This window comes from Anabrus simplex, chromosome 1, assembly GCF_040414725.1.
Source record: "Anabrus simplex isolate iqAnaSimp1 chromosome 1, ASM4041472v1, whole genome shotgun sequence".
In the NCBI taxonomy this organism is placed as follows: Eukaryota; Metazoa; Arthropoda; class Insecta; order Orthoptera; family Tettigoniidae; genus Anabrus; species Anabrus simplex.
Genome location: NC_090265.1, coordinates 689,301,423 through 689,316,143, shown reverse-complemented (window position 1 = coordinate 689,316,143; position 14,721 = coordinate 689,301,423). Strand labels below are relative to the sequence as shown.

Below are 14,721 nucleotides of genomic sequence, written 5' to 3'. Positions count from 1 at the left end.
GTTGATGGAGAAATGGATAAAGAAATTACAATGAATTAAATTGAAATGGCAGTAAGAAAGATGAAGAATGGAAAAACTGCTGGAATAGATGAAATTTCAGTGGAGATGATAAAGGCAGCTGGAGCTGTAGGCCTGCAGTGGACATATCGGGTTCTCAGGAATGTCTGGGAGAATAAGGAGGTCCCTGAGGATTGGCAAAAAGGAATAATCATCCCAATTTTCAAGAAAGGTGATAAAGTTTTGAAAAACTACAGGGGAATTACTCTACATCCCATGTTGCTAAGATAATGGAAAGGATACTGGAAAGTAGAATAAGGTTGACGGTTGAGAATCAGATACAGGAAAATCAGCTTGGTTTCAGAAGTGGAAGGTCAACAATAGAGCCCATTTTCATTATGAGACAACTAACGGAAAAGCATTGGGAGTACGGGAATGATATGGTAATGACATTCATTGATATTGAAAAGGCATATGGCAGTGTCCCCAGGACGAAAGTTCGGGACAGTCTGGTGTAAAAAGGAATTAGACAGGGATTAATAAAAATGATCATGGCATTGTATAAGGAATGTTGTAGTTGCGTGCAAACACAAGTTGATTCAAAATAACTAGTGGGCTGAGACAGGGAAGTGTTCTATCACCAATCCTGTTTACAATAGTAATGGATGACATCATAAGAACAGCAAAAGCAGCATATGGAGGAAGAGAAATGAACATGATGTTATTTGCAGATGATATTGTGATTTGGGGAGAAGACGACAGGAAGATTCAAGAACAGTTGAATGTGGTGAATGGGAAGATTGAAGAATGTGGATTGAAAATAAGTGTAGAAAAGATCAAAACTCTTGTTATGACTAGAGGGGAGAAAGAAGGGAAAGGTCAGATTAGACTTGCAGACAAGCCCCTGGAAGTAGTAGAAACGTTTAAATACCTGGGGAGTGAATTAATGGAGAATGCTCGACTGGATACTGAGATTAGTAAAAGTATTCAAGCTGGAAGTTGTTTCTATCATAGTGGAAGAAACATGTTATGGGACAAAGATGTGCCAACGGAAGCAAAGGATACTATGTACAAGATGTATTACGTACCCATAACAACTTACAGAGCAGAAACTTGGACAATGACAAAGAAGGATGAGAGTCGAATACAGGCAGCCGAAATGAAGTTCTTGAGGAGTATGATACAGAAGAGTAGAAGAGACAAAATAAGGAATGAGAAAATCCGGGAAGAAATTGGAGTGGAAAAAATGAATGATAGAATAGAGAAGAACCGACTAAGATGGTTTGGGCACATAAAGCGAATGAGCGACGAAAGAATGCCAAAAAAAAGTGATGGAAATTCAAATCCAAGAAAGGAGAGGCTGTGAACGACCACGATTGAGATGGAAGGATACCATCCAACGCAGCATTATAGAAAGAAACCTGGACTGGGACACAGTGATGGAGGAGGAGTGGTGGAAAGAAACCATATTTGCCCCTACCCGGCTACAGCTGGATAAAGGGAAATGATGATGATGATGACAATATCTTCATCATTTAAATCCAAAAATGCAGCCATCGTGTGTGCATGACACACAGTAAACAATAAAAAAGGTCACAACAAAATCAACGTGTGTTTCAAAGCTGTACGAATTCCTACCTTCATTTGTTTCAAAGATATCACATGTAAACGGATGTATTTAACACCAAAACATTCCACATTCCAAGGAAAAGACATGGCTCATGAATGTTGCTAACAGAAATATTCATAACTTCTTATAGCTGTATCTACTGGTAAAGTAGACCTGACGATCTATCGTCAGCAGCGGTTGAGATAGGCACACACCTGCCGATGTATCATCAGCTACCGCTTCGAGGGTTAAAATATTATTCTGTAGTTAGTGCTTGTATTTTATGTTCAATCTGGTGATAATCTATGTTGAGGTTGTTGGCCGAAATAATCCAGCACTGGGGTCGCACCAACCTGTCCAAAAATTGAACACTGAAAAGGTTAAGCATTGAACAAATAATGCAAACGGACTTACAACTTTCCAATTTTATGTTGAATGCTCCACCAATTGAGCTATAGAGGCCAAGGCCATATCTATTCTATTGTAAATTATCTGATGTACAGGTCTGGCATTACTTCCAATACAACCATAGTGTGTAGATCAGCAGCATCCAAACGCTTCAGAGTGTAAATCACCACAGGTGCACACATGTGCAGACGCACTGTGAAATAGTGTTGGCAAGAGAGAAAAAGATTCCCTTCAAATGTTAGGTTGCACATATAAGACTAACAATTTTTACAAGTGTATTTTAACAAAAATATGCAGCCATATTCCAGCTAATACGGTAATAAGAGGATCCATTTTAAGTATTTTCAAATACCTTAAACATGCTCGCCAACTCACAACACTAACAAATTTCTTTAACCAACATCACTTAACTAAATAATAAACTTACATTACTTTCTTATAAAATTCCAATGAGTCTTTCTCACTTTTGGAAAGACTTCTCTTTTCTTCTCCAGCTTTCTGGAGAGTCAGGAAATAAGCATATTTCGCTAAATCAGCAGCCCTGTCCTTTGACCATACCATCTGCAACAAAAGGCGAGCTGTTAGAGAACAACTGCCAAAGTAGCTGATAAAGAGGATACATTAAATATTCAGGCCAGTTTTTTCAGCTATGACACACAATGAATATATAAATATTCAAATTTTATTTTATTTATTTGGCGTATGATGAATAATGACAACCCATAAACTATTTACACAACCAGTGAAAGATGAGTACAAAGTAAATACTCAAATAAAAACATAACAGATTCAAACTACTTTGGATTGGTCTAATTCTAGAAATAAAACAGTAGTCATCATTCGAATAAACATCTATTTGATCAACAATACGCAAAACAAAGCAGAGAATGTAAAGAAACTAAAAAACATAAAAATAAGATTTAAACCAAAAATAGATGAATGCATACAATGAAAATACAGTGGTGTAACGACAGGAAAGATCAGAAAGAACGAATGAAAAGCTACTGGGCAATTCAGAAAGAAAACATATCGAAGAAGATGACCAGAAAATGATCGACTGAAGTGGTCCAATGAGGCTGTAAAAGCAGAAGAAACTAATAACAACCAGCAAATGTGAATCATTTTCTTCACAACACACATTTCACATCTATATATATATATATAAAAAGAGTTTTATCTGTACACTGCTCATAATTTGAAAAGAATGGCATTTCCATTTCGGTAATGTCCACAATAATAAGGAAATGCACTTTTTAGTTTTCCGTAATTTCTGTCTGTCTATATGTATGTACACGCATGATGAGAAAACATCTGTGAAGAGAATTTAATAAAAATTGGTATGTAGTCCGGGGATGAGCCACTACAATCTAGGCTATAAATCATTTATTCAACGCTGAGTGAAATGGTAGTTTAGGGGAAGGCCTGAAATTTAATTCTCAAATATTTGTATTATTAGTGGTCCTTATAAATACTACATAAATAAATTTATATAGAATTAATTTTCAATTATTTATGCCTTATACATTTTTACCGTTCTGGTTATGATAACACAGACATTCATGAATTTGCATTTTTTGTTGCTGAGTCCCATATCAACGCCGAACCACAAGAAAATGGGTTAACAGAATGTAATGAAAATCTGTATATAGTGTCAGGTAATAAGAAACTACAGTCTAAGCTATAAACAACATTATTCATCCTGGATGAAATTGTAGTTTAGGGGAAGGCACCTATGTAATTTTTAAATACCTATGTTACTGGTTCTATGTAAGAGTACTACCATGACAAATATAAGAACCAAGTGTGATGACTCAGCCATTATAGCATGGTAGTTTGTGGTCCCGCCACTGCAAGCAGTTCTGTCCAACACGTGCTCCAGTAGTTCCGGCAAGCCGGGTATAGAAAATTGCGGGAGACGTTACTGTGCGAGATATTTCAGTCAGTAAGTTGAATTTTCTTTGATTTCAGTTCCTAAACTCAGTTCATTGTGTGTTGTGTACTTAAAGCACGCATCTTATGTGGCTTGATTAATAGTTCAATATGCCGTACTGTTTTGTGCCTGGCAGTAAGTCAGGCTACGGTAGAGTAGTTGATGATATGCGGTTCTTTTCACCATCGAAGGATAGAAATACATTTTTAAAATGGGCCAGAGTTATTCCACGAAAGGATACTGAGTTAATGTGTAACAGTAGAATTTTTCAAGTTCATTTCTCTGATGATTTGATAATGGTTACAGCGATTTGCAGATTCATAGAGTCCTACATCCCAGAGAAACGACCAAGCAAATCTCACAGAAGGAAGAAGTGAAGAGAACTGCCTACTTGCCTTACATCCACACCACCACAGATCGAATTGCCAAGGTCCTCCGCAAACACAACATGAAAAATCGTGTTTGGCACCACCACTAAAATTGCTCACAGCATGAGTAAAACCAAGGACAAATTGTCCGCCCCTTTACATCATACGAAATTCCCTGTACGTGCGGTAAGGTATACATCGGCCAAACATGCCCGTCCATTGGTACCCTATCAAAGAACGTGAACGTAATATTCGTCTCAACCAACCAGACAAATCGGCAATAGGTGAGCACGCTCAATCATCGGGTCATAATGTCATGTTCCAAGATGCTCGAGCTCTTACCCACACTAGACACTACAGATCCAGGATTTTTTTTTTTTTTTTTTTGCTAGTTGTTTTACGTCGCACCGACACAGATAGGTCTTGCGGCGACGATAGGACACGAAAGGGCTAGGAGTGGGAAGGAAGCGGCCGTGGCCCTAATTAAGGTACAGCCCCAGCATTTGCCTGGTGTGAAAATGGGAAACCACGGAAAACCATTTTCAGGGCTGCCGACAGTGGGGTTCGAACCTACTACCTCCCGAATACTGGATACTGGCCGCACTTAAGCGACTGCAGCTATCGAGCTCGGTAGATCCAGGATTATATGGGAAGGTGTGGAAATACGTAGAAATCCTAACAATTTCAACAGGGACACCAGCTATCAATTAAGTAATACCTGGTTGCCAGCCAATAAGAATTTATGTAGGTATTGTTATTTCGTCTCGGTGTTTTCTAGATTCGAACGTTCGCCGTCAGATGTTTCATTCCAGGCTTGTGTCTATATCATACACCTGTCTAAGTCATATGTTACGCAAACACTTTATGTGAACAACTTCGTCTGATTGTGATGGTTAGAACAGCTTCCGCTTCAAAAGCTAGCATTGTGCCACGACCTGGGGGCCATCTGGTGGCGAATGAACGTAGATAGATAGATAGATAGATAGATAAAGCCTTTATTTTCTGTGGCGAAGTTAGGGCTCTTGGCCCTTTCTTACACTTAACCACACACATATTACCACTTCCACTTTTATTATAATGTCCAAATTTCAAAGTGTCATTGTTTAAGAAGCCTTTCTCGTGGTCAGTCGAGATTTCTTCTGAGAACGCAGAGCACAGTTTTCTGCGAAACGTTACGAATTTCACCTTATTTTCTTGACACGGCATAACCCCAAAAGCCTATACAGTATCATGTCTATAAATACGGGCCATGAAAGCATTAGTGCCAACATTAATGTTTTATTCAGTTTTACTGTACCGTCTATGATAAGAGTGGTATTTCAGAATCAAAGGAAAACAAACTGTGAAGGTCTACAATATCCAAAGCGCACGACATTGAGCAAAAATAACATTACAATGACCAATGTTTGTTGCCATTTTATTTGTCTCTGATGCTGCCACTCAACTCCAATAGATGGGATTACTGCTGCGTACTGAGTATAATAGCTTGGCTGAATACTGACGAGAAATAACTGGGGAGTTAAAAACTTTCTTCTTTAGCATAGTATTCCAGCTATTCGATCCCTACTCTGACATGCTGTTTTGAATGAGCAGTGTGCACATTTAATGCAGAAGCTCACTCAGTAGTAGTATGAACTGGTCTAGAATTACAATTTAGGCCTATTCCGAATTATAGCACCCCAATTCACTAAATAACTCAAAATTAAACCCAGAAAAGAGCTTTTTTTTTAAGAAAAGCTTCTTCCTCTTCACTTTTATTAAATTCTGTGTTCATTTTATTCTAAATGAGCAGTGAAGAGGGGGTTTCACCTCTGCCTTGGAGGAAAAATTTGTCTCCAAGTCAGATAGTTTTTCCCCGCTGCCAGTGTAGTGAATTGAGATTTTCTGACTCATCGGGTACTCCTAGGAAACCGATTAGCAAAAGGGCATAGTTTTTGCCCTGGGACTCTCCACTATTCGACCCCCCAGCCCCCCGCCGAAAAAAAACAGAGTGCCACGGCTGTCTGCGGCTTGGTTATTCCAGCTCTGGATCTTTGGATTGTTAGATCGGCAGCACAGTACTGTTTGTTTGTTTGTGTGGTTTTTCATTCGAAAGAGTATTTCACATGAAAGCATTGCTTTTCATTGTGCCATTCCTACAGATCACTATAATGACCTATGTTCATTTCAGTTGGGAAAACTACTAAGACAGTCTTTCTGAGGATGCAAATAGCCAGATGGAAAGAGTGTCTGCCACTATAATGAAAACTCACCAACCTGACTGTGGCTGATGGTAGGCATACGGGCCTACCATTACAATGAAAATTCCCTAACCCAGACTTTTTATGAGAAAATGCGTTTGGTGACTTCCCCGTCGCATTTCTAGGGTAACGTAAAGAGCCATGCAATTTAATACAATCTTGCTCACGTGTACACTACCTAATCTGGAATTATGTATACAATGCAGAATTCCGTGGCGAAGCAGTGATACATCAGCTAGTTATTAATATGGCAAGTGACCTAGTGGCAGGCCAAGTACAAGATGGATATCTCAAATAAAACAGGATCTGCAAGGAAGAGGCATAAAATGGTGTAAAGCTGAAGAGGAAGGAATGTACCTGTGTAGACAGAAACAGAAAGGACTTCTATGGCATACCTACAGATCTTGGCGTTAATGCCACGTCATTGCGAAAATTAGAGCAAGTACTGTACTGGTTAAACAATCAGCAGTGAACTTGCATGAGGGACCATCTTAGCATACCATTCGGGTGGTACTGTTTTGAGAATCATCAAAAATCATAAAGCAGAGTGTGGCCACAACAATTGGAAGGAGACAGAGCACATTTTGACAGCTCTACTTGAAGACTGAACGAGTTTCGTCAAATGTTAGTACTTGTAGAATGTCCGCATTATGTCCAGGTTACATATTTATATTTTTACATTCCACTTTTACTTACCTTTCAATGTAAATAAGGAAAGTACATGGTTTACGAGTGTTTGTTAAGATTAAAACCATACATATTTCATATTTGTGACGTTAAGCCAGATGGTTGTTGGTTTTCATTCATTCCTGAATTTACAGTTTTCCCGAAGAATTCAGTGGCCTTATTATTATTTATAAGTTTCATATTCCGTATTGATTGAATTCAATGTAATACACAAGAAAAATGTTCCACCGATCAATAATATTTATTGTGAGTGAATTATTGCACTAGTACCGGTTTCGGCCTTTCTTGGCCATCATCAGCTAGCACACAATATTTACAGTCATTAGACAAAATTACAAAGATGTTATGTTAGAGCATCCGGATGTCTAATGAAAAATGGAAGTAAAATATATTGCAATATGTTGCGTTAAAATATCTCTGATTAAAAGTTGTGCCCGTTCGCACGTCCACGACAGATTACAAAATGGCGCCGACCGAAGGTATGGGCCTTGAAATCTAAACCAAGCAAGGAATAGTCACCTGCTATGATGTCTCAGAGGGCCATATACTTCATGGAATGGTCATGTATTCGAGTAAAACGGACAGTGGACGGTCTACAGTATTGTTTTCAAAAAAATAGAAAAAACATTATTATTAAATATTCTTCATCTTGAATTTTCACGACATCGAGAGCGGACGCAATTACCGTCATCGGAATATTCCATTTGGAGGAGCAAAGGATCGCGTATAAGAAAAGAAAGAATACAACGATTGAATAAGAATAAAGTATAAGTCTTCGCCAGTATTCAAAATCAGTTGAGACGAAAATAAACGTACTGAAGTCGTTACGTAAGAAATTGCGGATACGTCGAAGGGCTACGAAGAAAAAGAAAAATAAATTAAATTAAGGATAAACGACGTCAGAGAAGAATAGTAAAATGGCAGTATATTGCAATATTATCTTCAACATTGAGACTGTCAAGAAGATGATCAAGATGATGTGCTAAATTCACATGATGGACCGACCTGGGAACAATTCATCTTACCATACGACCAGGAAATGACGAGGAAGGCGACGGGTAACCATCTGACCGAGCCATGACGAAGGAAGGCGACGGGTAACCAGATAGTACTACCAGAACGAAGGAGCGGATGACGTTCCAGATGTCTAACCCGTGACCGAACCGAAGACCCATCTACATCCAATGGGAACGGAACAGCTGGACCAGGAACAACCATGAACGAGCTAAGTCATTCATAACATTTTATTGCATAATTTTTGGTTTGCTTACACATATACCTTAGGTATGTGCTGATGGCTAATTGTAGACCAATAATATAGCAATGCAAGTGATGATTACCAACGAAGTGTGAGATAATTAAGTTCGAAGTTACGATTAAGTAATATGGCAATAGTTTATGCTATATCGACCAGAATACTTGTAGGAAGCGTGAGGTTTGAAGAGAAATGTGAAACAGCTGATTGAAATGACATACTGGGAGATTATAGAGATTTCATTGAAGTAATGCATAAAGTTGACGTCACGGATGGTTGTGCGCGGTGTAGAAAGAAACATGGAATTACGCATTTGTTGGTTCATAGAAAGGGCATTGAACTTCGTCTGTAGGTTATGAGAATCTGCGACTTGTAAATATTATTAAGAATCAGTGTGGTATTTTAACGTAGTCGTCAAGTTGGGAAACGCGATATATTATTATGAGACTACGGAGTTTATATTAGATTGATGTTGTAATGAGATTATGAATATGGTAATTGGATGAAAGTTTCGAGTTATGAATAGTGATTTGAGAAGGTTTTACGCGATGCAGGACCATCGTGTACCTGCAAGTTAAGTTGTGCCACACTACAAGTTAATTTTATGATTTATTTGCGTAAGAGTGCCCACACCGCTGGAGCTACACAAGCCAAGGTACGAACTGGATTTATTAGTATAGATGTATGCTCGTGACGTAATTGTATGTCCGTGTAGATGACTTATTATGATCATTAGAATACTACGACTTTGAATAGCTGTACTTAACCAGAAGCATTACGACACCGATATAAATGAGATTATGTTTTCCAAACCTCGGAGCTTAGCGCTTCCATGTTAATTCCAATAGAGTAAAGTAGCTTGCATTGTGGTTGAATGTTATTGAAACGTAACTATTAAAAGGGACATTGAACCTATAAGGGCATGTGTGAGACAGCCAAAGATTACGCTGAAGTTAGATAGATAGCTAGATTGGTTAATATTCTCCGTTTTTGAACGTACATTTCTTTAACGAACTTCAACTAGGGAAAGGCTAGAGTGGGAGCCGTATTTAACTGGCATTAGGAAAGAATGCCTTAGTTCGTAAGGAGTTTCAATGCACAACGAGATCGTTGCAACAAAATCATGACTTCGGATTTTACTAAAACATAACTTAAAATATTCAGATTTATTTTCGATTTCCTATAATTCATTCAGAACTGCTTAAAAGTACTCCAATTTATTCACTTTTAACTTATTAGTATATTTGAGATGCATTTCGGCTGGATATTATATCCAAGTGAGACTGTTTAAATAAGACTAAAGAAAGTGAACTATCGGAACGAGTTAATTGTGTCGATGTTATACTTACACTTCAAGTGCGAGGTGGACCACAGATGTGTCCAGTGATCTATTGTAAATGAGCAAATATTGAACTCCAACTTCACAAAGGAACTGATCATTTTAACAATTTAAATACTGAATATTATTTTATTTATTATACGAGCCAACGCTGACTCATTTCTCCATACGAATTTCCAGTCAATTTTGAATTATGCGTACATAATTTGGAAATTAGTAATTTAATATTTTATTAATAAATATCTTGTTATTTTTCTATAATTGCTGGTGTCATGAGTTCTTTAATTACTGTCTAGATTGTAACTTAATTAATAGCGAAGGAAGGTACCGAGTAATTTAAGTGTTCATTTAACCATGGCAAGTTCTCTCGAGGTCAAACTCTGATAAGGTTGTCGGCGATGATAATCATTATGTCGTGAGTAACGATAGGTATCACCCGTGAGTTGGAATTCTCTTGGACTCACGTAAAGCGAATTCTACAGTAGGATTACATGTCTTACTTGCCATAAGTAAACCCTGAGGTATCCGCTGAGCGACTCCATTTTGTCAAACTAGGCTGCCCAACGACGAGTTAGAAAATGGAGGTATCGGGCAAAGAATGTTTAACCCGGAGTGGTTGCAAAGTGGTGACGGTTATTGTTACGGAGATATCCGTGGTAGAGGTGAAAGAAGGTGCGGGCTGGAATAGGTCTCAACTACAAAATTAAAGCTAATTTAAAACTTTAACAAGGTTATATTTTCTTTTCAAAATCAACAAATAACAAAGTATAACAGGTACTAAGTAGCAGATCAACAAATTAACAAATTACAGTTCATTACAATATTTGGGCTTCGAGCCCTAAGTTTAATTTCTGAGCTCTCAGCTCACAACCACAATTGCTAAAGGGCAGAAAACCCCTAAGTACAAGGAGCACTTGCTCCCAGCTATTAACCTCAAGCCTCTCTAAGGCACTTTTACCACAACACCATAAAGAGCTGACCCACTCTCGATCTTTCAAGCCTATCAAGTCAATAACAGACTCTTATCCAAACTGCCATCAAGGCATACAAAACAGGGGTATTTAATACCCAACCGACCGGGCCTTCGCATGAAGAAAACAAAATATCAGGTTAAGTTACTGGCCCAAAGTAGAGAAGGGATTGGAGGCGTAAACTTGCACTCCTAAATACACTTTTAAAACCTAAGTGGCTACATGCCGAAACACTGGGGCTAATCCCAAGGTAGGGAGGTGACCCGTGTGAGAAAACTTTACTACATTAAAGAAGAGAAGAACGGTTATGAAAACGTAGTCACCTCCTTTTCAAAATGAAGGGGAGTTTGAGAGGGTGAAGCACACTCTATCCCGCTTTACAGTAAAAGATATTTGTAGATTTTACATAGGCAGAAAAGGAATTTACATTTTAAAAGATGGGTTACATATTAAAGGATTTGAACCTTCTCCGAGAGTTAAACTGCTGAGCTAGCAAGAAATAAAGATGTTAACAGGCCATTACCTTGTTGGAGATCTGTTGCACGAAGAAAGAGGTGCGTCCCGCCCCCTGCTACATATCCACACACTAAGAAAGATGTTACTGAAGTGGCCCTAAGACAAGAAAATCAGCAGTTTTTATACCCTCGTGGAAAGTTCAAGGCCTTTCATGAATGATAACAACCCACCCACAAACTTTTATTGGATAACAGCAAAAACTAATACACAAGACGAGGAAGAAACACCTTATTGGTGGAAAATTAATTACATAAATTCCTGATTGGTTACATTCAAAACAGGCGGAAAGAAAGGATTTATATTGCCAACCCACAAACCACAGAACAAAATTTAGTAAAAACAAAACTTAGGAATACAATAGTTCTTCAAGAAAGTTCATTCCATTGTACCAGAGTGTGTTACCATAGTTTTGGGTAGAGACATCTGTTAGAGATTGTCCACACTCCTTAATCGTTGAAAAACAAAGGCAAATAAAAAAAACACTCAATGACATCTTCTGAATAACCGTGGAATTAGTTCAGTAGTTAAAGTTCCAAGTTTCTCCAGTAGAGAAGTTTCAATTGGCGCAATATTTGAATTAGCGGCGTGGAGGTGTACCACCCGGTACAGTTATAATAAACTAATACCTATTGAGTGAGCATGGACATGAGTACATAAACACATTATATGCCACATCATAAGACACTAAAAATATAGCACATTAAATACATTAAAACATGGTATATTTTAAAAACGTCTATTAAAATTTGAGTTCATGTTGCGTAGCATTCATTCTTCAATCCTCTTGTAGTTCTTGTGTTGATTAAGTTGTATTAGGTGATCAACGAGAATGTTCTATGGCTGATATACTTTTTATTGGTATGTTATAAGAACTCTTGTCATTAAAATTTGAAAATTGAGTACTGTGCAATTCAACTGTTGATGTAGTCCAGTAAGATTTATATATACAGCGAGACAGGGTTTGATTTTAGAGCAGTTGGTGGCGACACCTCTCTCGTCTATGCACGTTATATGGTTGTTATCTGTAAAGAAAAGCTAATATGAGTATAGCGTGCGTATGAAGGAATGCCTGGATGTTGTGTACCGATATGTTTGGAGATTAGTTGTGTTCTGCTACGAGTAAGTCTGGGGCTCATGTTAGCTGTGTGGAGGGATGTTGGTGGAGGGGTGCTCACTCAATAGGTTTTAGTTTATTATAACCATCACCACTTTTAATGAGAGATATTTTAATGCAACATATTGCAATATATTTTACTTCCATTTTTCATTAGACATCCGGATGCTCTAACGTAACATCTTTGTAATTTTGTCTAATGACTGTAAATATTGTGTGCTAGCTGATGATGGCCAAGAAAGGCCAAAACCGGTACTAGTGCAATAATTCACTCACAATAAATAGTATTGATCGGTGGAACATTTTTCTTGTCTATTACACTGAATTCAGTGGCCTGCAATAAGTACGCTTTAAAGAAGTATGCTGTTGCATAAAGAAAATTCAAAATGAAAGAGAACATAGGAGACTTACAAAGAATATTTTACTGGGAATTGAACCACACCCAACCTGCACGAAACTCCCCGATAAATAATAAAAACAATATCGGCGGAATACAAAGCGCGAGTACAAACCATGGACCGTGACTGGGAAAAGCAGACAAACCAAGGCCCCGAGCTGTAAATCGGGCTCTTATCTAAGTGTTATAAAGAGTCCAAATGCTACTTGAATGAGTTGAGAATGAACAAATAACAAGGTTTATTCAATCAAGGTGAATCAAATTAAAAGAAGGTGAATTAAATTATGAACAAGAATAGTGATTGAAACAAATACATACGTAGAACAATCGCCGGTGTGGGGGTAGTATCCTGGTCATTCACAAACTAAAATTCCAACATGTTTCCACATCGTAATTTGAAAATATTCAACGCAATCGCACTGAGGGGTAAAACCTTTTTTTTTTCTTTTGAATGTTCAAAGACAATTTCTAGTAATTGTAAAACAGGGCCACGAAGGTCACACTTTCCTGGGCATATGCTATTCCTCGAAAACATGCAATTCCCTCCACCCGCAGATTTTTTTTTTTTTCAACAATTCCCTCCACCCGCAGACATCTTATCTTTTTTTCAACAATCTATCACCTTCCTTTTCTGCCCCCGCCCCCATCAAGGAATAAGCAAAGGTAATATATGTTCCGAGAGCTCCAGGAAGTTAAAAAAAAAGGGTAAACGAGCTTGTTAATCAAAAGACCAAGCAAAATAAATGAGGTCAAAACAGTGCGAAAAATGATGGGAACAACTAAATTAAACGAGTTGGCAATAAAAAGAAATAACATAGTGAGAAGCCAACACTGGTACAAAATTACAAGCCATGAATCAGCATTAAAGATAAAATGCAAATGAAAAATCCAAATGGGTAATCGATATGATACATGTACTCCAAAACACCCATGCACTCACCCACACCACCATACATTTCGGCACTGATAAGCAAACACAAGACGATACACAGATCCAACAGTAATATAACATCACAAATATCGTGACCTCAAGGTCACCCAAGGGTCACTCAGATGGGCAGAGGAACATGTGTAAGGAGCGTGCACGAAGAATACGGCAGCAAGACAGTTTAATCCAACGCACCAAAGTATTCCCATCACGACCGCAATTCGTACAAGGCAAGAGTGTTCTCGCGATGACACGAAAGGCAATCACAATCTGATGGTTCATGGCAAGCGATAAAGCTGACAATTATACCGTATATGCTGGACCATCTCATAAGCAAAAAGCATATCAATCAAGTACCAAGATCACAAGCACACATTCCGTTCATACAACGGAGTAAACATTGCATATCGAAAATAAGAAAAAGCCAAATTTAAATATAAGATAACCTACTAACACAAGAGCTTTCAAGGAGTAATTAATACCTGGAGCTATCAAAGACTCAAACAGAAAAATGAAAGGTAGTGCAGATTCACTTAAAGCATTTAAAAACATCCTGATAAATCGGAAATGCTACTCCAATATGCAGGGAAGCCATTTTTCTTACTGTCCCCAAAAATAACAACCAACAAAGTCAAGGAGATAATAGATTCCCAGGTGGCAGGAAGTTTGACCTTCGGCGACCAACTCCGAGATGTCCGCCATCTCTCATACACACATGGTACTATTTAACTCATACAAAGTGGAGTGGCAAGATGCCATTACAGTAATACAATAAGACTACAACTTCGTTTGGAATAAATTGAACTAACATGTCGACATGACAATAGCCAATGCAAATGGCTCAGAATTTTACATTTTATTTTATTCTACACCCATTATTACGAGCAATTAACCGTGTACGATTTTTACCGATATTTATGCACTCCAGCGATTATGTTGCATGCAATCGATCATCTTCGGTA

The 14,721-nt window shown here is 38.0% G+C and overlaps 1 protein-coding gene across 11 annotated transcripts in view; it reads right to left on the bottom strand.

The window, feature by feature from the left end:
- The window catches only part of LOC136857337 (cellular tumor antigen p53), a 198,860-nt gene that overhangs the window by 56,350 nt on the left and 127,789 nt on the right, over positions 1-14,721 (bottom strand). For 5 of the 11 annotated variants that reach the window (XM_068225144.1, XM_067135938.2, XM_067135940.2 and 2 more), the window contains exon 8: positions 2,479-2,575. The exons of 2 other annotated variants lie outside the window; for them this stretch is intronic. In XM_068225144.1, the coding sequence (XP_068081245.1) occupies positions 2,479-2,575 (97 nt within the window). Of the gene's footprint in view, positions 1-2,020; positions 2,208-2,441; positions 2,576-14,721 lie in introns of all 11 variants that reach the window. 4 more of the 11 variants (XR_010858529.2, XR_010858530.2, XM_067135943.2 and 1 more) reach the window with 2 other exon arrangements.